This window comes from Neodiprion virginianus, chromosome 1 (assembly GCF_021901495.1).
Source record: "Neodiprion virginianus isolate iyNeoVirg1 chromosome 1, iyNeoVirg1.1, whole genome shotgun sequence".
Taxonomy (NCBI): Eukaryota; Metazoa; Arthropoda; class Insecta; order Hymenoptera; family Diprionidae; genus Neodiprion; species Neodiprion virginianus.
Window position 1 is genome coordinate 28,792,636 of NC_060877.1, and position 23,080 is coordinate 28,815,715.

Genomic DNA, 23,080 nt, shown 5'->3' on the forward strand with positions numbered 1-23,080 from the left:
TTATAAGAGTGAAATATTTTCAGCACACTTATTGTTAAATGATGAAACTTCATGTGGCTGATATTCGTGTATTCTTCACGTTAATATAAGGAAATATCGGGGAGAAAAATCGTTATTATTCAGTTTTAGAATGACTTTCAAGGAGTTGGCTTTTCAGAATAAGAATATTTTTTGTTTGTCATGATTTACTAAATTTCGAACATTGCTAAAGGTGCAAAAAAAAAAATGATTTTTCCCTTAACACGCGTCGTTAATGTAACGTCACTAACTTCATTCTCATGAAATTTCAAAATCTGACCATGCACAAAAGCTATCCACTATATCGGTTCCTGAAATCGACGATATTTCAAGTATCTAAGAGAATCAACGTGTCGCGATTAAGCCAAGCAGGGAAAAATCTGCCGTATTTCATTTATAAATGAAACGGGTCTGCTGATCCCTTGCGATTCGACCGGTGTTGGTTGAAGGAGATGAGAGAAGGGTTGAGAAGCGTGAAAGAATTGAGGCAAAGCAAAGAAAGGAAACGAATAAGAAGAAAGAGCCGAGAGAGAGAGAGAGAGAGAGAGAGAGATGGGAGAAACTGGGGGGGGGTGGCATATGAATTCACATTCGGGGATGAAGCCTAAAAGTGTATAATATATAGGTTGGTGCAGAATTCATTCATTCATGAATAATTTTCAGTCTTCTTATACCGCTCAGCATTGTTAGCTCCGTCTTCTTTGCGCGCGTTTTCCCCTTGGTCTCGAGACGCTCAGGTCCTCTCAGGCTCCTTCGGTTGCTCGCAGTACCTACTTCATAAAAATTCATGTTACGTCCTTCTCCTAACGGTTGGAACTCGCTCGGAGACGAGGAGCAAGAGGAGCGATGACAGCATTCCTTGCAGCTGTATTATTGTAGCCTTACTGCCTAAGACTGTGCTTCAACCCTTTATATTGTCGCTTACACTTTTTCCCCATTCAAACTTTATTTATTTATTTATTTATTTACTTATTCACTTCTTCTTTTCCCATTTTTTTTTATCTCCTCCTCCTCATTGCCCCCAGTTTGACACCACTTTTAACACGGAGGAATCAGGCTTCCCAATGGATGCCGTACGTATTGTTGACCCCCTATTAATTGCAAATTTGTTCCAGCTTATCATTTTCTTTTACCAAGCGGCGTATGATTTCGCGTATATAACCAAGAGTTCAAACGTGTTTCCAAACGTTTTTGAAAGTGGTTTTCATAAGCGAGTGTTTCATTTTTTCTTTGAATTAATTCTTTTTTCGATTTTCTGAAAATTTGTTATGATTTAACGATAGAGTGTTCAATTGAAATATATTTCGGGCTTGTGTCAAGCCAGCAATGATAACGAGGAGTTACCGTGTTTACTTTAGAACGGTATAGTACCTTACAGTTGGAATATGATCAGAAAATTGCACAACTTCATATGCATAACGTTGAAACGGTACAAAACGCAATCGGAATGGTGTTGGTTTTTTCAAAACTTGGGCCTTTTCTCGATCCACCGGAAAAGGGGGTGAAAATTTGTCCCTAAACCTCGACGGATTTCGGTTATTTTTAGTCCTGAGAAAAACGCCCCCGCGTACACACTCGGGGTGTTGTAAATATAGCCTCGCGACTTCCTCGGCAGTGGTGCCTGTTTAAAACCGGCGGATTGATGTTTATTACGTTTTCACGCCTGGGTAGGAAAAAAGGGTAAAATGCCCGCTGCGACGAAATCAATTATTTAAACAAATACGTTCGAATTTTACAGACCTACATTACATAACGCCGAGCCGAAGATTCGCGACGTAGTTCAACTCGAGTCGTTAGTGGAGTGATTAAAAATTTAATCACCGCACCTACACCGACTAGACCGTTCAATTTTCATCCATTATATGTATGTGTACTTGATACAGCGCAGAGTTGGTGTTTGGCTGGTGGTCGCGTTTTATTACTCTAGTTTTCGCAGCCCAGTATTTTCCAACCGTTGCACAAGCCCCGTCTGTGGTGTAATTTAATGGACTCTGTCTGGTCTCTTCATTACCTTCTTACACATCGATTCAGGGACATTTATATTTGACCGAGGAACTTTATGTGAAGGAATTATTTTACTGTCGTTGAATTATACGTAAGTACATAGATTATATTTGCTCGATTAAAGCTCGCAATGTGGCTGTAAAAAGTGGTGAAAGATCTAAGAAGAGTGACAGTGACTAAGGGTTAATTCTCCGAAAGAAAAGTTGTTTTCATTGATTTCCAACGATCGTTTCATCCGATTTACACAAATTTTCATTCTTGATCGAGAATTCGCGCATTGGCCAATATTGATTTTGAATTAGTTCCAAGTGTAATATAATCAACTCTATCGAATACATGCTATCGAGTTATTTTCAGTTAATATTAATCTTACCATATGTTGTCGTTTTTGTTTTATCATCATTTCTACTGAAATTAATGTCCAATATCGTTTGCGATCCAATATATTCATTATTTCGAATCAGCTTTAATGTTTCGAAATGCGCGAAAACATCAAAATTCGGGCAAACCGATTTCGTCTAGATTCTATTTCTTTGAACATTGATTCAATGCTTAGTTTTTTTTTTTTTTTTTCGGTTCCACCAGTCTGCGCCCTGCCAACACTTATCATCTCAATTCCTCTATCCTTTCAACTAACGTCTCTCACTTCTTCGGTAATCAATTAAATTATAAATGTCTTCCAACGTTCCGAGGAATTGTTGGCGAGCCGTTATAACGCCTGCATAGACGTTCATGCGCTGGTACAACAACACGCACACACACACACACACACGCGCGCTAATGTATGAAAACCGAGCGAAGCTGTTGGTAAACCTTACAAAAGAATAAACGGCGTAGCTCGGTAGAAATCTTGACAATACGCGAGTGAAAATGGCCGTGTTCATGCCAGGGCGCACAATACCTTCGTAACGCAAAGAGATCCTTTCAAATTAGATTTCATCTCGAGATATAAGCAATCCCGGTCTAGGCTTAACAAAAGGCTATTTGGTTGGCAGGTACCAACCGACCGCCCCATGCCCTAGTGATTTTGCTTTCTTTCCCTTAATACTCGCGATCCCATTTCGAAAGATTCGTGGTCTGCGCATGCGTGTGATATACATATATATTTCTTATTTTCGGGTTTCTTCCTACCACCATTATAATGCAATGTACTAAATGCGAATGTGCGTGTAATGTGACTTGTCAGCGAAATGATCGATATTTCAAAGCACGTATAACGTGAGTATATGTACGGTCGAAGGAGAAGAAGAAGATGACGGAGAAAGAAAGGAAGGAAGGAATCGTATTTGTTTTCTATCGAGCCGCGTCACGTGCTACGAAATTCGACGACGACGCCGCCGTTTTATTTCTTCCTTCCTTCTTTTCCGACTTTCAGTGTACTTGTCCCGGCCCTCGACTCTTTCGGGTTAAACTCACGTTTAACCTCCGAACGAATCGGTGTTCACGAGCCCGACAGCTCGTAGTTTCGGTATCGGTATTTTCGTCCAAATGCTTGTGTGAAGTCAAGGAATAAGGTAATCTGTTTCGCTGGCTGCAGATTGCGGAGGGTAAAAAATGTTTGATGCGTTACAATTTGTTTATTTATTTTTTAATTATTATTAGTGTTAATTTGTTTATTTTAGGGTTTCGTATCTCTAAAGGAAGAAACGGAACCCTTACAGGATCACTTCGTTGTCCGTCTGTCTGTCAAGACCCTTTTTCTTTACCTTTTTCGTTACCGAAAACTAATCAACGGTTTGAAAATCGATATTCGGACATCAATTGAACCCGATAAAATATATCGGTTGGAAAAAATGTTGGTAGAATCTGGTAGTACAACCGTTAAATGGTAAAGTCAAGTATCAGTTTTCTTGAAACAGTTTGTGATCAATTTGGAATAAAGCTACGACATTTATGGTATAGGCTTTGTACTCATGAGTTTGAAATTAATAACGTCATCGTAACGAAACATTGGGGAAAAAATCAGTATTTTCCCAATTTTACAATGATTTTTAAGGAACTAAGATTTCGATATATGAGTATGTTTTTTTTTTATTACGGTTTACTGAATTTCAGACAATTCTAAAATCGAGAAATAACGGTTTTTCCTCAGCATGAATCGTTACGATAACATTACTAACTTCAATACGATTCGCACTTGCGGGAGTGACCAGGATTTTCTTTCTTTCTATTCTTTCTCGCCTTCTTTCGATCCACAACCTACGAAATACAGCTCGACCGAGTAGTCGTAGTAGTATTAGTAGCAACACCGTCTGCGCAGTGATAAACTATATTCGACGTATAAGTTTCGACACACCATTCCGGCATGTATCTGTGCATGTATGTTCAAATATAATACAGAAGTAGACGTATACCTACAGTTGAGGAAAGTTGCAATATAAGTTTAGCCCGATGGAACAAACCCCAAGGAGAAAGATGGCGACCTGAAAGTTTTTCTTTCCTCAAAGATTGCAGAAGAAAGATCTCGGGAGAGATCGTCCGATGGTTGAAATGTCCACCTAGGTGAACGAAAAATTTATCCATTTACTTGAACTACGCTATCGTGCGTTGTTGAAATTATCACCTCATTTACCTAAGCGAATTTTTTGTCGCTGATCGTTACGCGGTACTTTCTGCAATTCAATTTTATATCGCAATTGCTGATATAACCTGAAATGCCCGATACATATTTATCTATCACGATTTATGTTAATAGTCATACTACTTGATGGGTACTTATATTACATATCTTTATCGACGTTCACTTAACGCCGCCGCAATGTCACATGTTGCATGTTGCAGTCGAGAGTGCACAGAGTTGACTAATTAGTCGCGTTGGTAATATACGGCTAATTAAGAGGATGAATCGAATAAAACTTTGCACGAAAAAAATCGTGAAAATAAGAGAAGTAAACGACCGAGCCGTTGTAACGAAGTCAAAATTATAATAATAACGACGTGTATAATTATATAAGTAATTTATGACGATCATATTTTAATAAAGTTTCAAGAAGTCGAATTAAAATGTGAAAGGAAATCGAGTCTACCTTGGTCGTCGTGAATTTTCATTTCACTTTTATTCATTTCCGTTTCGTTCTTATTTTTTTTTTCTTTCGCCGAAATGAGAATGTGATTACTGTAAGCGAAACGACGAGAAAGAGAACGATTTCGACTTCGGTAAAACGGGATAAACCACCCGCGGCATCGCGGGAAGAGAGTGTTTGAGTTTCCTCATTAACAATTTTCTTTTTACCGTCTGAATTATTTTTTCCTCACCTTCGTTACAATCGTTATTCTTTCTCTTCTGAAAATATTTTTCAACCTTTCAACGAAATTATCGAACCGATCAATGGGTAACAATATTTTTTCGCACATATACCGCTTGTACATACCTTAACTGATTGAAGTTGAAGTTTTTCCTGCAAACAAATGAATGAAATTCCGGAAAATTGTCCGCTTGAACAAACCAAAACTTGTCTTATGGCAACTTGTTTCTCACCAGTTGTGTGTGAAAGTCCCGGAAGTGAACTTTTCAAGGGGGGCAGGGGGGAGGAAAAAACAAACAAAGGGAAATACAAAGTTTAGGAGGAACGAGAAAACCTCCAAGTCTGAAGTTGTATCGTGGGCTATATTTATTGTTATTGTTGTTCTTTTTTGTTTCTTTTTTTTTTTTTTTGTTTTTTTTATCGTTTTCTTTATCAACGCAACAGAATTTCTCGATAACGAGACAAAACAACGAGGAAACAAGTATCAGCGGCTTAAAATTTGCTCGAGATAAATTGTTAATTGATAAACTTATTTGCTGCATAAAAATCGGGGTGAATTATTATTTATAAATATCGTGCAGAAACGTGTAACTACAACGCGTCTCCCGGTATTTTGTAATCACGTAATAATTAATCCTACACATGCCCAACGAATAAATGAGCAAGCCAACTATAACGATCAATTCGCTGCTGTGTTAAGCTACTGATTTTCAATCACCGTTCCACCTTGTTTTGATTTTAAATTGTCGTTTATTATGCCTCTAGTTAGGAGTAACGAAGCTGTATTAGGTGTACCTACCTTCTACTGGCACAATTATCCGAGCCCAGAGTTCAATCAAAAACCGTCGCAAAAGAAATCGCGAGGAAAAGTCAAGTTGATTCGCGATTGAAACAGCTGAATCAATGCCGATAAACCTTGTTGCGATTATAACTTCGCATTTTAATGAATTTTCGGAATTTTCATTTTTATCGCATTACTTACTATTATACGTAACATCATCCAAACAATTTTCAATGTAAGTATTAGGGTGATCTTTATTTGGGGATCGGAAAGATTTTCATTGCGAGACGCCCCTCAGATCTGTTCGAAATTATTAAAAACAATCTGTATTAAGTTTTAGGCCTCTACGTCAACTGGATCATGTGCCTGTAACCTGCGAAAGTTTAAAATGTAAAATAGTTTTTATAACCAGTTAAATAACAAAATCGTTTTTATAACTTTCGTATAAGTTAAGACATCGATTTGAAATTTGGCAGAGTTGTTGCTTATAATTATAGGAAGAAACCCTAAAAATTTCAAAATTTTATAAATATTGTTTTCTTTTATGCAAGCCTAAAAAAAGCGATACTATCAAGTTTATATATGAAAAGAGATATATTACAAAATTATCTTCAAATTTTGAAATTTTCAGAATTTCAAGAGTGGAAGTTTAAAACCTTGCGCAGATGTTTTTTTAATGATTTGGAACAGATCTGGGGGGCGTCACAATGGACATCCCCCCCCCCCCCCCCCCCCCCCCCCCCAATTAGTACCACCCTAGTACGTATATGACTTATACCGTAGGGGGATGTACGTGTCAAAAAATGAATTTAATCATGGAACGTATACAGTAGGCGCATACGCGGTAAAGAGATACAGTCGTTGAATAATAATGCTTGATAGAAGGGGACGCGCGTGATGACGCAGGAAGGTGTGAATTTATGCAAATTAGGGGGTTGGCAGATGCGTTAGCCAAGAGATTCATTCTTCGCTGCCACCTGCAGAAGCTGCAGAGTCAGGCGTGTGCGAATTTGTGGATCCCTCAGCGTCTGTCGCGATAATGGAGATACGCGGCAAGGTCCCTCCTTAACACGCGTTACACGTGTTCCTGTTAAGGAGCGTTGCGATGAGCTTTAATCTCTCGTGTTTGCATAACACCGCGTGTGTGCAACCAGGACGGGGGATTATCAGTAATAAATAAAGTGGCAGTGCAGGCTGTTGCGCCAGGTGGATGAAACACGCGGACGCAGCCACAGGGAGCAGCAACAGCTGCAAAATCGTGGATGACGAGGAGAGGGAAGAGGGAATGAAAGAGGATGAGATCTCAACTCGAGCAACTAACTTCCGGCCCCTCTGGGATTTCAAATCTCTTACTTTCTATGTTAATTTTCTATCTTTCTCTCTCTCTATCTCTCTCTTACGCCGGTACGACGAACGACTCGAAGGAAGAAAAAAAAGATATCCTTTGAAGATGCCGAACTGTTCATGCTGGAAAGAATCCTTCGAGCGAGCGGAAAAATTTTTACTTCCGAGTAAAATAAAATTAAATTTCTGTATATCAAGGACAGTTTTATGAGGCTTTAATACGTCTGTATGAAAGAAGCCAAGTGGAAATTCTGATTCAGTCACATTGGCAATTTTTGTTTCTTCACTCGCTTAAGCACCTTAAAATCATCGGCGTAATCGTTGGGCGACATGTATTCATTGATTTATCGATCATCGCGAAGTGACGAATCAAGTGAACGACAAGTCATCGCTTTTCAGAAATAATTACATAACGTGAAATCTGCTGTCGCAGCGCTGGTTTCCGTAAATCGATCACCAACTATGAAGCGATCTGTGTTACCGACTAACCAGTGCTCCGGTAGCACAGTGGCAAGGTGTCAGCTTTCGAACAGCGAGATCCGCGGTTCGAACCAAACAGCGTTGATGAAAAATTATTTGATTATGAATATCTTTCATTTTCTTTGATTATAGCATCGTGAATTTCGTAATTTGATTTAGGATCGGTGTCTGATCAGGTTGTCGATGATGTTAAAACTGTTCCTGGAAGTATTCCGAGGGAATACGATGTCAGTGAACCAAATGTTTCAAGACGGGACTGAGACGCCGTAGGAGACATCGATCCATATTTCATACAAACGTCTTCTGCCATTAACTTTCCTATCGTATAGTCGAAATATTTGCAATTAAATACCGTCATTAAATAATCGTCAAGTTTTTGCGATGCCATCTAAGTCTAATTATCCGTCAACACTTGTCTTCTTAAGGTAACTTGGATTTATTGTTAAAAAAAAAAAAAAAAAAAAAAAAAAAAAAAAAAAAAAACACGATTCTCATTCATCAATTTCTAATTTATACGGGGAAAAGCTTGGAATAAGAATATATGTGTGAACTGAACTCCATTCGGCTTGCTTAGGTACCCTATCAAATTTACAGCGCCTGTACGGCATGTAAAATATGTTGTGTGACGGTACTCGACGTTCGCTAAGTTTCAAATGGTGTGGAAAGCCTGCAACTAGTAGCAGTAATAATTAACGCCGCTAACGACACCAGACTAGGTTCTACACGACCGTTAGACCTAACAGAAACTGGAATCTGAGCGTGTAATCAGTTAATCTCACAAGTACCAGGTTAGGCCTCTATCAGATGCGACATGGTCTTTACCGCACGATTATACGTTCGGCTTCGTTGTATACTTTGGACGAATAAATTTGACACTAATTAACGCTTCTGCAAAAGGTATTTTTGACGAAACATTTCAACCGTGCAAACAGTCGCGATAAGGGATGTATGTGGTGTAATTCATGTTATACTGTAAACATCGTGCATTAGACGATGTTTCGCTTATAAAATATTCCTTTTTGCAATTTCAGGTACAAGGTTGAGGTCGCCGGAAAGTCCCTGCCGGTGCTGACCAACCTCGACAAGGGCCGCTACGGTGTTCTAGTCTTTGAAAATTTAAACAAGTATCTGCAGATGGACAAATGGAATCGAGAACTACTCGACAAATACTGCAGGGAATACTCCGTTGGCATAGTGGGTTTTGCTCCGCCAGGCGAAGAGAGTTTAGTCGGTGCTCAGGTGAAGGGTTTCCCGCTCTTCATACACACCAACCTCAGGTTAAAGGTCAGCACATGTATTTCGCATCACTTCTTTATACCTTCCTTTATTCCTTTTCTTCCACTTTTCTATACTTCTCGAAAGATAAGCTCACAGCCTTTTTCCGACTTTCGTACTCTCACGTGTGTAACCATCGTTGTAAGTTGGATCGCCTTATTTTTCTTAACTTCTCCTCGGTTTCTCGGAGCGTGTCCCCACATTCGCCATTTTGCCAGACTTCGTTCTCCACGGCCTGGATGAAAGTCCGGATGGCTGGACTGTCAATAAAGGTCTTGAAAAAATACACGAAACTCGGGAAAGTCCAAAGACCTTAAATCCCCCGAGGTCACTTAATTCGTTTTCAATCTGCAGGTCGACCATTGTCAATGGGCACGGCTTTGTGCGTGAAAGAAAATCCGTATCTTCGTCTACTCTTCAAACCATCTATATTGAGGAAAAATTTCATTTGTTATTGTCATTACAGAAATTCTCGTCAAATGATTTAGAATCACGAGTAAACGTGGCACGACTCGCTGTTTATTACTATTATTATAGTTGTTCATAATACTACTTTATTGTGCTTATAGTAACGTTGAATCTGTTTGTTTAGTGTACCACATTTTTTCCAGATCAATAATGCCTGAAAAACTATTATTTGTTCCCAAAACATCAAATCATCGCAATAGTTGCGAGGGAATATAATAACCGGAAAACTGACTGTACATTGACCGTAATGAAATGTTTTTCCGGCGAACCTATATCTTATACTTCCTGCAGCATATACTTATAATAATAAACAAAACCACCAGCGAGGTCGGGTTCCATTATAGATGCTCTCGGCGAATGGTCTGTGATCTTTTGCCGCGACTGTTATAATACGCAGCAGCAGCTCAGGCATCATCCTTTGCTCTGTCGGCTTTTCCATTATACTAAATTAATACGTTATCGTCCGGACGCCATCCACTCTTAAAATGAAAAGTTTTTTTTGTTGACCTTCTGAACCCGAGCGTATCCTGAGATTATCCGAAAAACTGATCATTCGGCCGTTGGTCGAATCTAATAAATTTTTCCTGACAATATGATATTTCATTGAATTAGTTTTGCTGTTCAATGATAAAATCGAATAATAATTAATTCAATGCAAGAATAATGATAAAGCAGTATTTATACTGCTATACGATGAAAGAATTTTTTCAAAAAGTACAGTTAAAGAACCGTATCTAGAAAACCTTTTTTAACACGATTATTGGAATCACAATGACGGTAAGAAATTATTTTCAGAAGCACAGAAACTACGCCAGTTGAGATCTCCGATCGTTTTATATAAAGAATTAATACTTTAACGATTGTTTTAATAAACCCCGATCAAGTTCACGCTGGTAACTGCAAACTTGTTTCGAATCCAATCGCAGTCCTCCTCTCGCCGTCTGGTTAGTTGAAAATAATTTTTCCCAACAAGTCTCTCAGACTCTAACCTCCTGGCTGTAGTTAAAGTCGAGTAAATACCACGTAGGCAAAACTAGCAATAAGTATTTAATATCATACCCGATGCCTTTGACAGAGTCGCGTAAATATCGCGATGACAGTAATTACGAGCTTGCGGGATACCGCTTCGTCATATCGTATATTTTCAAAGCCCAACGGCGTCTGAAACACGCGCTCAGCTCATTCAATGTCTCTCGATTCTTAAATCAGGCCGTGATACCCCTGGATGGTTCTATATATCGTGGCGTTTTTCTTTCCAGGACGCGCAACTTAACGCGGCATCACCTATACTCCGGTTAACCAGAGCCGGTGAGACTGCGTGGGGACCACTTCCGGGTGGTGATTGGACTATTTTTCACGCTAATCACAGCACGTACGAGCCGTTGGCCTGGGCGTACAGAGACACCTTGGATTATCCGACGAAGAAAACCCCGCTGGAAACCGTTGTACAGGTAATATTTCAAACGCACCTTTTTTGCACTCCTCTTCCTTTTATCGCAGTACAGGAATACTTTCTTTCGTTATACTCTAACGCTTTTCTCTTTATATTCAAACGTACCGAGGCTCATTGGCCAAAAATCTGCGCTTCCTGATATTCGTTTTATCGCGAAGATCTTTTTGAAACAATACGAAAATAGATAATAATTGACATAAGCGACGTCGGTATTTGGAATTCGATGCTTCGTTTTAAATCTCTTTGAAATTGTTGACAAATCCGATCATAGATTCGTTGAGTTTTAGTCTACGATCGTTCATTTTAGAGCACTTTGTTTTTTTTTTTCTTTTTGTTTTTTTTTGATCATTCTGGTATCTTCTATGAATAGATAATTTTACAACATTGTGCCGATACCGATTATGATCAACAAATGGCTGTACTAGATCGACTACGGAAAAAAAAAAAAAATCATCGACGTCCAAGATTTTTTTGGTACAATTCCATTATTTTCTATTTTCGTATTTTAAAAAAGATCTTCGTTGCTTATAAATAAACTAATTCGATAAATACTCAATGTACGACTATCTCGTATCGAGTTCGATTTTTGACTCACCAACGTCCCTAACTGAGAGAAAATTAATATTTTCATAGTATCGCGTATGAAAAATAGAAAGAAAAAAACGTCGTACATCGAAAATCAACGAAACTCGAGCTTCGTACTATAAGTTCGAGCTAATCCGATCAGGCTTATATATCTATAATCATGGTTTTTCAACGTTTTTCCCTTGTTGTTTTAACCGTTAACAATACGCGGCGCGGTGTGTGTACGTAATTTGCGCTCTAGCCAATTGGCAATTTTATTTCCAATCAGCGGAATTCAAGCGGAGATGGTTATCCGAATTTTACGAAGAATGCAGTGTGGCAATATCGCGAAATCCCGATATGCGCAGACTGACCGTTAAAATAAATACGTGGAGTGCATGGGCTTACCTTTATTCACCGCTGCAAAAACATATCTTTCATTCGTCATCAAGCTCTAAAATTTAAAAAAAAAAAAAAATCAAATTCTCCAGAGACAAGCACACCAACATTCATTCCATCGGTCGCCGGTATCTACTCTTGGAATAATATTGTATATAGTATATATATATATATATATATATATATATCTTACACCGACCAAATTGCTGCTGCAGCGGCGGTGCAGCAGCATCCTCTATAACTGCGATCGGAAAAATAAATTGGATTGGGCACGTCTAACAAGCTTCATAAAATTCCTGCAGAATCGATGTACTATATATATATATATATTATATACATAGAAAAATTGAGGGGTTGGAAAAGAATGGGTAGATAATTTGTTTTACAAAATCCAGGGATGCTGTGCGGCAGCATCGCTCTTGATTCTACGGTACGGAATGTATAACGTAAAGCTCGGCCTCGTTTCACATACAACTGCGAGTGCTTAGGCGCATACGTGTGTGTATAAGCTAATGTTGACCTGATGGGCAAGAGGGGACACGGCGTCGTTAAGTGCACGCACTTCAAAGGGTGACCCGCTTCGACGAAATTCACGAGGGTCAAAGGTCAGGAAATTTAACGAACTATCGCGCGTTGTGAGTTTATCTGTTTGACGGTAAATATACGCACGTTGATAACCGTATCGACCTATTCGTCGGAACAAGTTTTAATTTTTAACGATGAATTTCGGCACAGTATTATCTAGGTCAACGAAACGCGCGACTTAGGTATATTGAAACAGTTTTTACAAAAGTAAATCGTAATACCCGCTATGGTCGATTTAATTTTGTGACAATTTGAATACGTAACCATTGTTTTTTTTTTTTTTTTTTTACTGCCTTTTTACGGTAACTACAGTAGTGCTCGTGTCGTAGATGCTCGTTTAACCTAATTTTTTTTTTTTGGTTCTTTGCTCTCTTCAGAATACGTCCACCAATTAATCGTAATGCTTGTTATTTGATGCTGTAATAACGTTTGCGTTTGATGGTTTGTATCATAATGATATGTACCAGTAATATACAAATATAGCGCGAAAATCATTAAATTTATGTTTTTTTCCATGCCGAATGAATTATAGACATCAGTTGACGCAACTTAACAGAGTTGTAAATAATGTATAAAATTTTTCAGCGGAATGTTAGTCGACCTTTTATCCGCATCGTTTGTGGACTTCCACATGTCGTCTGCTATCAGCCTCGTTAAATTCGAAACGAGATTCGCAGCTCGGAAAGTTATTCAATGCTTTCGGTAAGAGGCTGGATGTCGTAAACCATACCGATTAAATATATAACATGACGAATACGTTCGTGCAACGGTATATTTCCGAAATCCGAAATCGAATAATTCTGAAACAGCGAGAAAATTTTCAGACAGGTGTAAATCGACTAGGAAATCATAGAAACTGTCTGCAATCCTGAATAAAAACCAGAAATTTAGTGTTGGAAGAAATGGCACTTGATTGAAAATGACAATATAGTATTTCGATCAGAAATTTTAATAAATTTCAAAGTCCTTTGAGTCATAAATATCGTCAACAGTATTGCCAATATTTTTTTTTAGCACGGACTTGTTAACTTTATAATTTCATCGAAAAATCAATTTCGAATTCTGCGTGAAATTACGCAAACAGTGTGCATGATCGGAAAATAAGCAAACTCCAATTCTGCAGATTTCGATTAATCCTGATCGGGAAACAGGCGAGATTCAAATGTAGAAAACGCAAAACACAACCGCTGTGCAGTGCCGTAGAGATCGTTGCGGCATTCGCAATGCCGAAGCAGCGTATTTCTCAATAGATCCGATGCGCTTTGCTCTCACCTACAGACCTCGCACACTTATTTTGCAAATGCATTATACAGCAGGATGCGACGAGGGTTCGAGAGTATCGGGCGGCAGAGAGCAGCGAGCAGTGGAATTTTGGTTACGGTGAATAGGAAGCCCGGAGTCTAGGATAGGGAAATAAATTGGTAGCAGCCCAGGTGGACGTTAATGGAGCGATTCGTTCCATTGCTCATTAATTTGATCAACTGGCCCACGGCTGATTGGACGCGAATTTAATTACTAGCACCCTCCTTGACTTGAAGACTCAAGAAGAGGGTCACGGCTAGACGTGCATGACTTTGAAAGCGGAAACTCCCTTTGCAGGGGCGCAACTCGACGACATAAATTATGGATGCACACGTATTTTAACGCACACACACACAGAGGCGCGCGTACACGTGATTTTATTATTTTTTACGGCTTAATTTTATTATAATTTGGAAAAAAGGGGTGGGGTTGATATTCCGAATTTTAAAGGTTTCGAAACCGCCAAATTCCGGAGCTTTTTTGTGGCGAAACTTGATGTAAATAAATCTAACTTTTACGAAAAATGTATTATAGTTTCGAATGGTCCGAGACCCGACGCTCAGAGTTCCAAATTCTCAAAAATTTTCCGACCTGTTCATTTCTGGCTTGACAAAATTTCACCACTTTGAACTTTTGTTTCTTACGGATTTTCGATATTTTTCGTTCGGAATTCTGGTCATTCCGATTTTCGGTTCTTCTGATTTTTTACACTCACTCGTTGAGCAAACTACGCTGTGAGTACATTTTAATTTTCAGAATTATCGGCTAAACGCTATCGAAACTTTATTTTTCGAAACTTTCCTCTGTCGTAACTTCAGCTGTCGGAATCTTGCATTTCGGAAGTTTAAGCTGTCGGATTTACGACCATTCGAAACTCTGTTGTTTCGAAGAAATTTTGGTTTCTTTACTTCAAGTTTCGCCACCAAATAGTTCGGAATTAGGCGCTTTCGGAATTTTTCAAATTCGAAACTTTAACAGACTTTGAGAATAGAAGAGAATTTTTGCTGGGTTTGAGGTGTGTGTTCAGCACTCGTGCACGTACGCCTGAAATGTTTCAGGATCATGGACGCTACGACGGTATCCAGAGGGTGCTTTTCGGGGGAGGTCTTCGTTTCTGGCTCCACAAATTGCTGCTTCTCGATTCGTTGTCGTACCTATCTCACGGTCAGCTGAGTCTCAGCCTTAACCGGATGATATTGGTAGACATTGACGATATATTTGTCGGTGAAAAAGGGACGAGATTGAAGAAGGACGACGTTCTCGCCTTACTTGCCACCCAGCAAAGGATTCAGGCTCTCGTGCCGGGGTTCAAATTCAACTTGGGGTTTTCAGGGAAATACTTTCACCACGGTACGACGGAGGAGAATTACGGCGACGATATGATTCTCGAAAACGTCGACAGGTTCGTGGAAATATTATTACCATTGTCGTTATGCCGTGTATAATTAAACGCTGATTTATTCAATACATTTCATAAATATAACTACGTTTCATTTTATTTACTCAATTTCATTCCTGCTATGCAATTTATTTTATATAATGTATTATGCATGGATATTTCTTTCCCTGATATTGCATTTCATGGCGTTTCGTTCAAAGGTAGATTATATATAGGATGGCAATTCATTTACTAATTAGGTCAGACTTCATTAAATAGAAATGTTTGAACTGCGCGAACGTTATTCCGTATGTGCAGCTGCAGAGAAATCTCGCTCTATACATGTATATAATATACATATATGTATATAATATACATACATATATATATATATATATATATATATATATATATATATATATATATATATAAAATCATTGCCCTTTATTCCGTGGTTCCAATTCAGTTCATTATAAAAACTTCAATTATACAAACGTTCCTTCGAAATGAATGAATATTGTATTTTGAAAAGCCAGTGGCTATTCTATTGAAATTGTGCGAAAAAAGATATTGTCGCTGATCGATTCATTTGTTAAAGTTTTCAAAATTTGTCAACATTGAAATTGTTGAACTAATTTTTATAACTTCCTTGAGCAAATGTGAATAATTTTGAAGGTGGAGTAGAAAAATAGAAATAAAATACCGTTGCGAAGTCGGGTGCGGTACGTCATTGTCTAATTTGAAATTCAATTAATCTTCTTCATCTCTCTCCTTGCACTGCTCTTTACCTTTTTCATACCCTAGATAAGTAAATTGCCAATATTATTTTTAATCCACACGATTCGGCCTCCATATCCAAACATTTATTTTTAGAAAATTAATCCTCAATTTCAGTTTTTTTTTGCCTACCATCCAGTCACTGATCTTTGTCAAAACAATCTCCAGTACTCAATATCTGTGAGTCTGTTCATTTTTATCCAAAACATTTGACGGGATGAAGATTTATATACCATTTTTAAGAAGAACAATGGCAATTCTTTATATAAGCTTTGATGTATGATCCGGTGATCCACGTCCCAGATTTCCATCATCCTCCTCAAAAACAAAAAAAAAATAAATAAATAAATAAAAATAAACTTCACACATTAGGTTTGAATCGTCTTGGCAATTTTCGATTAATAATTTTCAGGTATGTAGTAACATGTGCTTTTGACGTGTGTGTAAGAATGAATTTGGGAATGACTGAAATTTGGCATTGCTCTCTGGTTCAGATTTACGTGGTTTTCCCACATGTGGAACCACCAACAACCCCACCTCTACGAGAATGTAACGCATCTACAGCTGGACATGGCGTTGAACAAACAGTTCGCTAAAGAGCACGGTATCCCAACTGGGAGTGGTTACAGTGTCAGTCCGCATCACTCGGGAGTTTATCCGGTTCACGAGGGTCTCTACGAGGCTTGGAAAAAGGTGTGGAACATCAAAGTTACAAGCACTGAAGAATATCCTCATTTAAAGCCCGCGAGGCTCAGGAGGGGCTTCATTCACCGGAATATCATGGTGAGAAAGTTTCTTCGAGCCCTTCTTTTTTATCTTTGTTCATTCATATTTCAACAGCGTTATTTTACGAACTTGGAATACCGGTAAAAGTTGCCAAATTCTCAGTACACTCGAAAAGTCGGGTCAGTCAGAGTTTGGAAAATTTTGTTTAAATCTTGCACGGAGTTGAACGAGAATAATGGAAAAATCGGTAATACGATTCTGCAAAGATTACTAATTGGAAACCTGAAATTCTCGAATTTCTCACGGTATTATTCATTTACACAGTTGTTGTTTCTACGTTCTGTCGTAAAGACACCGGATTCATGGCTAAAAAACTACGATCAACTCAATGTTTGAATAAAAATACCCGCTTTAATTCTTTCTCCTGTTACATGAACGGATGTGCGTAGGTAGAAGTAAAGGTTTTGTTTACGAAGATCCCGTTTTCCTACAGTTCCGCTTCTGTTCTTATCACGAGAGTCGATTATATGTATTTATTCATTTTCTTTTGCTTTGTTTCCAACAAAGTAACAACTTACTCAAGATTCATTTCTCTGCACACGCTATTAGCTGATAAAGTCAAGGCGTACCGACGATCCTGATTCGTCGTGAATTCGAAAATGAAAAGAAACGAGCTAAGATAGCCACGAATAAAAGGCATATTCGTATCATTTATCGCGTATTTATAAATTCTTCTACTGTGACTGGTAAACCAACAGTAAGTATTCGTACATCTACGCGATTTTTACGGATATTTTGGATAAATGTTGGTTAAAACACGTTGCATACGACGAGAAAATGCCGAGAATTGTTTTCAATCGACATTCACAAGCTATTAGTCGGCTCATGTATCATCGTGTACAACCGCCCAATATCAGTTTTGCGTATCTCTGCGAAATTACGATGCTGGATATGTGATCAGTGCGAGTAAGCAGTGTACAGACTAGAATCCGTTTCTCCCACTCGGTCAATATTGATATTTCGATTTCGAATTTAAATTGCTTGTAGCTGTGTGTAAAAGGATTACTTTTTAATCGAAAAACGATAACTAGTACGAACCGTCCTTGAGAATATACTACGTGGATTTTTTTTTTTTTTCTCGCGTAAAGGAAGTTCATTCACAGCATTACTTGTCATTTTCGAACCGTAATTAAAAATTTTATCCCACTTCGAATTCATTGACGAAAGTAAAAAGGCGCTGTAACAGGTGTTTTCAACAGTGAAAATAAATATGTATATTACAGGAATAAAAATACAGTATGGATTTTTTTAATCATTGGTATATTTGACACCCATTTAGGCGAAATATATTTCATTTCACTTTATTCCATTTTTCTGTCTTCTCCCGTGCTGAAACAGTTTTGGAAAATTGTATCGACATTTATATCAGTAAATTGAAAATATCTTGCAGTATCGTTGGCGTCAATGTTTCAGTATTGAAATTAGACTAAATTTTTGAAATTTATCGCACGTGTTCAAAAGACAATTTCATTTACCGTTCTGTTGTCGAAATTATTCTTATAATTATTATTTTTCTTTTATGTTACGCTATTTCTAGGTTCTGCCAAGACAGATATGTGGTTTGTTCACTCATACGATATTCATAGAGCGGTATCCCGGGGGAAGAGATAAGCTGGACGAATCCATACAAGGAGGGGAATTGTTTCAAACTATCGCCTACAATCCTGTGAGTATAATTTTCTCCATTCTCGTAGCGTTAAAGGTACGAAGATATACATGTATCTACGCGATACTCTACGGATTACCTTAATACGTCAGTGAAAGGGTGCGGCTGAATGTTATTTTCACAATCAACGTCGGTGAGGAATATCAGGCGGTGGAGAGGAAAAGGGGGGAGTATCATCGACCGAGTATCGCTTACGTTTAATTAAATTATAGAAACCATAAACGTTCACCTTCTCGCGATGCCGTTTAGTAATTGGAATTGAGTATCGGGTGTATGAAGTGCATATCGCAAACCTGGCTCTGTACCTGTACTTGAATGTTGTCGGCTTTTCGGCTACACAGAGAGAAATTTGTGGTTCTGGGTACCGTACACTCCTTGACTGTTTCAATTTTTCATTATAACCGAAAATGAGTTTCCTTGCCGTTAACAAGAACTTTAATACGTGTTACTATTCGTTTTGATTATGGTCACTCGTGCTATATTTCTTTCTCACTATCACGATGATTCCATTTTCCCGTAAGAATGATTTGAATTATCTGAAAAATTGTAATATACTAAAAGAAAAAGAAAATGTAGTTTTTACGCCTGTAATCATATTAAATAGTTACTTGTGCAAGATTTTCTTATGATTCCGACAGTATTTGAACTCTTAGAATCCAGCGCACAATAAACATTTTGCTAAATTGTACATTAAACATTTTCATCGTAGAATGGAAAAATTTGTAGCGATATTTTAACAGGAATTAAAAAACAGACTTTCAATGCTTCGTGCCATAAAATTGTTACTTGATTTCTTCAAACAGAATTATTTCAGCTAAAAACCAGTTAACTGGAATCTTCATAACGAAAGTAGAGTGTAAAACGCTCAAAAATGTTTCTACTGGAATTATTGTTCATGCATTTTAACATGCATTCTGTTTTACAGATCAATATTTTCATGACGCATATGTCGAATTATGGGAACGACCGATTGGCACTATACACCTTCGAATCGGTGATAAAGTTCATTCAGTGTTGGACCAATTTGCGACTATCCAGTGCACCGCCGTTACAGTTAGGCGAGAAATATTTCCAGCTTTATCCAGAAGAGGCAGATCCTATCTGGGGTGTAAGTATTATTCGTAATGTATGAAGCTACGCGAATGAAGAATATACTAATAAATCGATCGAACGATTGTACTTGGGAAAATTCGCCAATTGTGTTGGATTAAACTTACAGTTAGAAGTGGATGCAACTCGCTGTTTTCCTATCTAGTAAAGTTCCCTAGACAAGTAACAATATTTGATGTTGACGAATGAGTACGGAGTTTAGATTCTGGAATATTACAAGAATTTCGTGCCCACTTATGAGTACATATTGCTTGTTATTTATTCTGCGCTTGTAAAACATGGCAAATACTTGACTGGTTGTTTATCATTGTTTCAGAATCCATGCGACGATCCAAGACACCAGAAAATATGGTCTCGTAACAAGACCTGCGACCAGCTACCAAGGTTCCTTGTTATTGGTCCACAAAAAACTGGAACCACTGCACTTTACACGTTTCTATCCATCCACCCGGCTATCAGCAGTAATCTTCCCACTCCCGATACCTTCGAAGAGATCCAATTCTTCAATGGAAAGAATTATTACAGAGGACTGGATTGGTAAGATAGTGCAGAAAAAAATCTAGTTCATTAACTTCAGAATTGAATCTTGTGGTGAAATCATGGAAAAAAGAAACTGAGCTTGAAATGCAGCAAGAAATTGTTTTGTCATTCTTCTTATTCTAGGTGTGAAAGAAATTGTAATCCAGTCAATTTTTCAACTAGTGGCTTACGTTATCCGTAAAATCGAAATCATAACATTAATTTTGCCCTTTGTTTCGCAGGTACATGGGCTTCTTTCCCGTTGCTAAGAACGATAGCGCACGTTACCTTTTCGAAAAATCCGCAACATACTTTGACGGAGAGCTAGTACCACGTAGATCGCAAGCTCTTCTACCTCGAGCTAAATTGATTACCATTTTACTGTCACCTGCGAGGAGGGCATATTCGTGGTATCAACACACTAGAGTCCACGGCGATCCAGTAGCGAACAATTACACGTTTCACAGCGTGATCACAGCTAGTGACACAGCGCCAAAACCTCTCAGAGACTTGAGGAACAGGTAATTAATAAAGAGATTTCAAGTATTGAAGTAGTAGTAGCGACTAGATGTGCGGATTGTATTGATTTTTTTTTTTTTTTTTCGTATAAATGTCAACTTATTTGGTTCGTTTTCCACAGGTGCTTGAATCCTGGAAAATATGCCCAGCATTTGGAGAGATGGTTGTCATACTACCCACCGCAGCAGCTGCACATCATTGACGGAGAACAGCTGAGACACAATCCGGTCGAGACGTTACACGAATTGCAGAGATTTTTAAAAATAACACCAGCTTTTAATTACTCTACTCACCTTAGGTATGATCCCAAAAAGGGATTTTTCTGTCAAGTGACAAACGAGGACCATACCAAATGCCTTGGGAAAAGCAAGGGGCGGCAGTATCCACCTATGGAGGATAGGTCTTATAAATTACTGCAGGTAAGCTGAGAACGATTGGCGTGTATTAGATTAGAGAAAGTAGGTATATGAAAGTAGACCGTGGTGACCACTGGTCAGGAAACAATTAAGTTGTGGTGGTATGGAAAGAGATGGAATAAAGCTTCTCTCACGGTAAAGAAAAATTTTAACAATATTTTTGCTCCATGTGCTCAATTCAATAACCATTGAATAGATCATGAACATATTTTTTAATAACGATTGATTCGAAGCTTTATTCATTAGATACTCAAATTGACTCTATTAGTTCAGATTTTAGTCAGAGAAAATTATAATTTAATCAGGGAAATTCAGGGAAAAGTCGGGGAATTTGTTCAATTATTTTTAATGCCCTCCATGTCTAGTAGATGAAGAGTATAACAAACGCGGCTCATTGTCGGACCACTTTATCGATTTGCCAATATATTGTTCGATCTGGTAATAAATGTTTTGGCACTTTGGTAAGTAGCTGATAGTTGTAGAAAATTTTTTTCGATCCACCTTTCTCAAAAACTATTAAATTGTGGCATAGATATCAGTTAAAGAAAGCTGAACAACAAAGAGATGTTGAAAAGCCTAAACTCGCTTTTTGGTGAACTAATATATCATTTTTGTTATATCAGCATACTATATTCTGCCAATCCAAAGACTATGCTATGATTTGAAGAGAAAAAACCGTTAACTTTTATGAGAATCTGAACTTTGTCCTACCTTTGAAAAAAAACCGTTATGTGAAAATTACCATTCAAATTGAGGTAGATTAAAGATTCGTATATCTAATTTCTGTGTAAAAAGTGGTAACTAATATAAAAGAATGAACGATAACCATAAAAAGATGATAGATGTTCCGGATCAAAGACTGCTGATGAAAATTACTTCTTTTGACGAGAGAACTTCTAAATAATTGGTTACATTTTGCTTGTGTTTTTTTTTTTTTTTTTTTTTGTCCTGCAGAGGTACTATCTGTCGCACAACACGGCTTTGGTGAAGCTTTTCAAACGACTTGGATCGAGAACAATTCCACAATGGTTGAAGGATGATCTCACGGATACAGTGATGACCTAACCAACTGCTGTTGCCATCGACGTAATTTGTCAATCGTCGCTTCCATGGAAGCACACCTGTACATTGCTCCGGCAGATCTGTAATTACCTGTATATTTAATACTATAAACAAAGTTTTTAACGACGAAGAAGAATGAATAGTAAAAAGGCCTACATTGTGAGCCTACTTTAAGTGTAAAAGCAAAGCAAAACTAGTCATTAAGAATTATTGTGACGATGGAACAGTAACAGCATCGTCATTGCATCGTGAATACCTAAAGACGTCAAACTCTCAAAACGCCAGTGCCATACGTATATTAATTATTAGTCAACCGTGGCATAAAATATTGTACAATCGATTTGGTGTTTCCATTTAGAAACGGTTAGTGTATTACGATATAAAACAGAAAAACAATTTTCAATGCCTTGGTCTTGGTCAAACGCACGTTTGTTGTAAAATTGAGAGACACCTACGTAATTATAAATAAATCAGCTTGAAGGAAGAGAGACTGTTCTAGCGTGGCAACTAATTCAAGATTAAGAATCTATGTATGAATAAAGAATAGATCGGAAACACTGTGTTGCCAGTTTCGCAGTGAAACGTCTTTAGCGACATTATGAAAATATTTTGTGTTGAAACTATAAACTGTAAATACTTTAACGTCGACTAAATTGTTTCATAGCTGGAAAAGAACTAAGACGATCTCTTGGAATTCGTATTGACTCGAGGGACGTAAGTTATCACGATTCAAAACATTTCTAAGAATACCTGTATGAAATTTTCACACTATCATGAATTTTTCTATGTTTACTTTAGGCTAACTTTATTTTATTGAAAATGTACTTTCATCGACGTGGCTATAGATTCTCTGTTTTGTATCAACTTACGGACAGTAGTCCTATACCTAGTTATGATATAGGTATGTGTTTTCTACAGCAAAAATTTGA

At 37.9% G+C, this 23,080-nt stretch overlaps 1 protein-coding gene across 4 annotated transcripts in view; it reads left to right on the forward strand.

Annotated features, from left to right (window-relative positions):
* LOC124297360 (bifunctional heparan sulfate N-deacetylase/N-sulfotransferase) overlaps window positions 1–23,080 on the forward strand; it is a 63,312-nt gene that overhangs the window by 38,665 nt on the left and 1,567 nt on the right. For 3 of the 4 annotated variants that reach the window (XM_046748300.1, XM_046748316.1, XM_046748327.1), the window contains exons 3-12: window positions 8,904–9,156; window positions 10,875–11,066; window positions 14,977–15,320; window positions 16,568–16,856; window positions 18,397–18,525; window positions 19,451–19,633; window positions 19,952–20,172; window positions 20,397–20,675; window positions 20,795–21,092; window positions 22,044–23,040. In XM_046748300.1, coding sequence (XP_046604256.1) covers window positions 8,904–9,156; window positions 10,875–11,066; window positions 14,977–15,320; window positions 16,568–16,856; window positions 18,397–18,525; window positions 19,451–19,633; window positions 19,952–20,172; window positions 20,397–20,675; window positions 20,795–21,092; window positions 22,044–22,154 — 2,299 coding nt within the window. In that variant the 3' untranslated portion in view covers window positions 22,155–23,040. The remainder of the gene's footprint in view (window positions 1–8,903; window positions 9,157–10,874; window positions 11,067–14,976; window positions 15,321–16,567; window positions 16,857–18,396; window positions 18,526–19,450; window positions 19,634–19,951; window positions 20,173–20,396; window positions 20,676–20,794; window positions 21,093–22,043; window positions 23,041–23,080) is intronic. The other variant, XM_046748308.1, reaches the window with a different exon arrangement.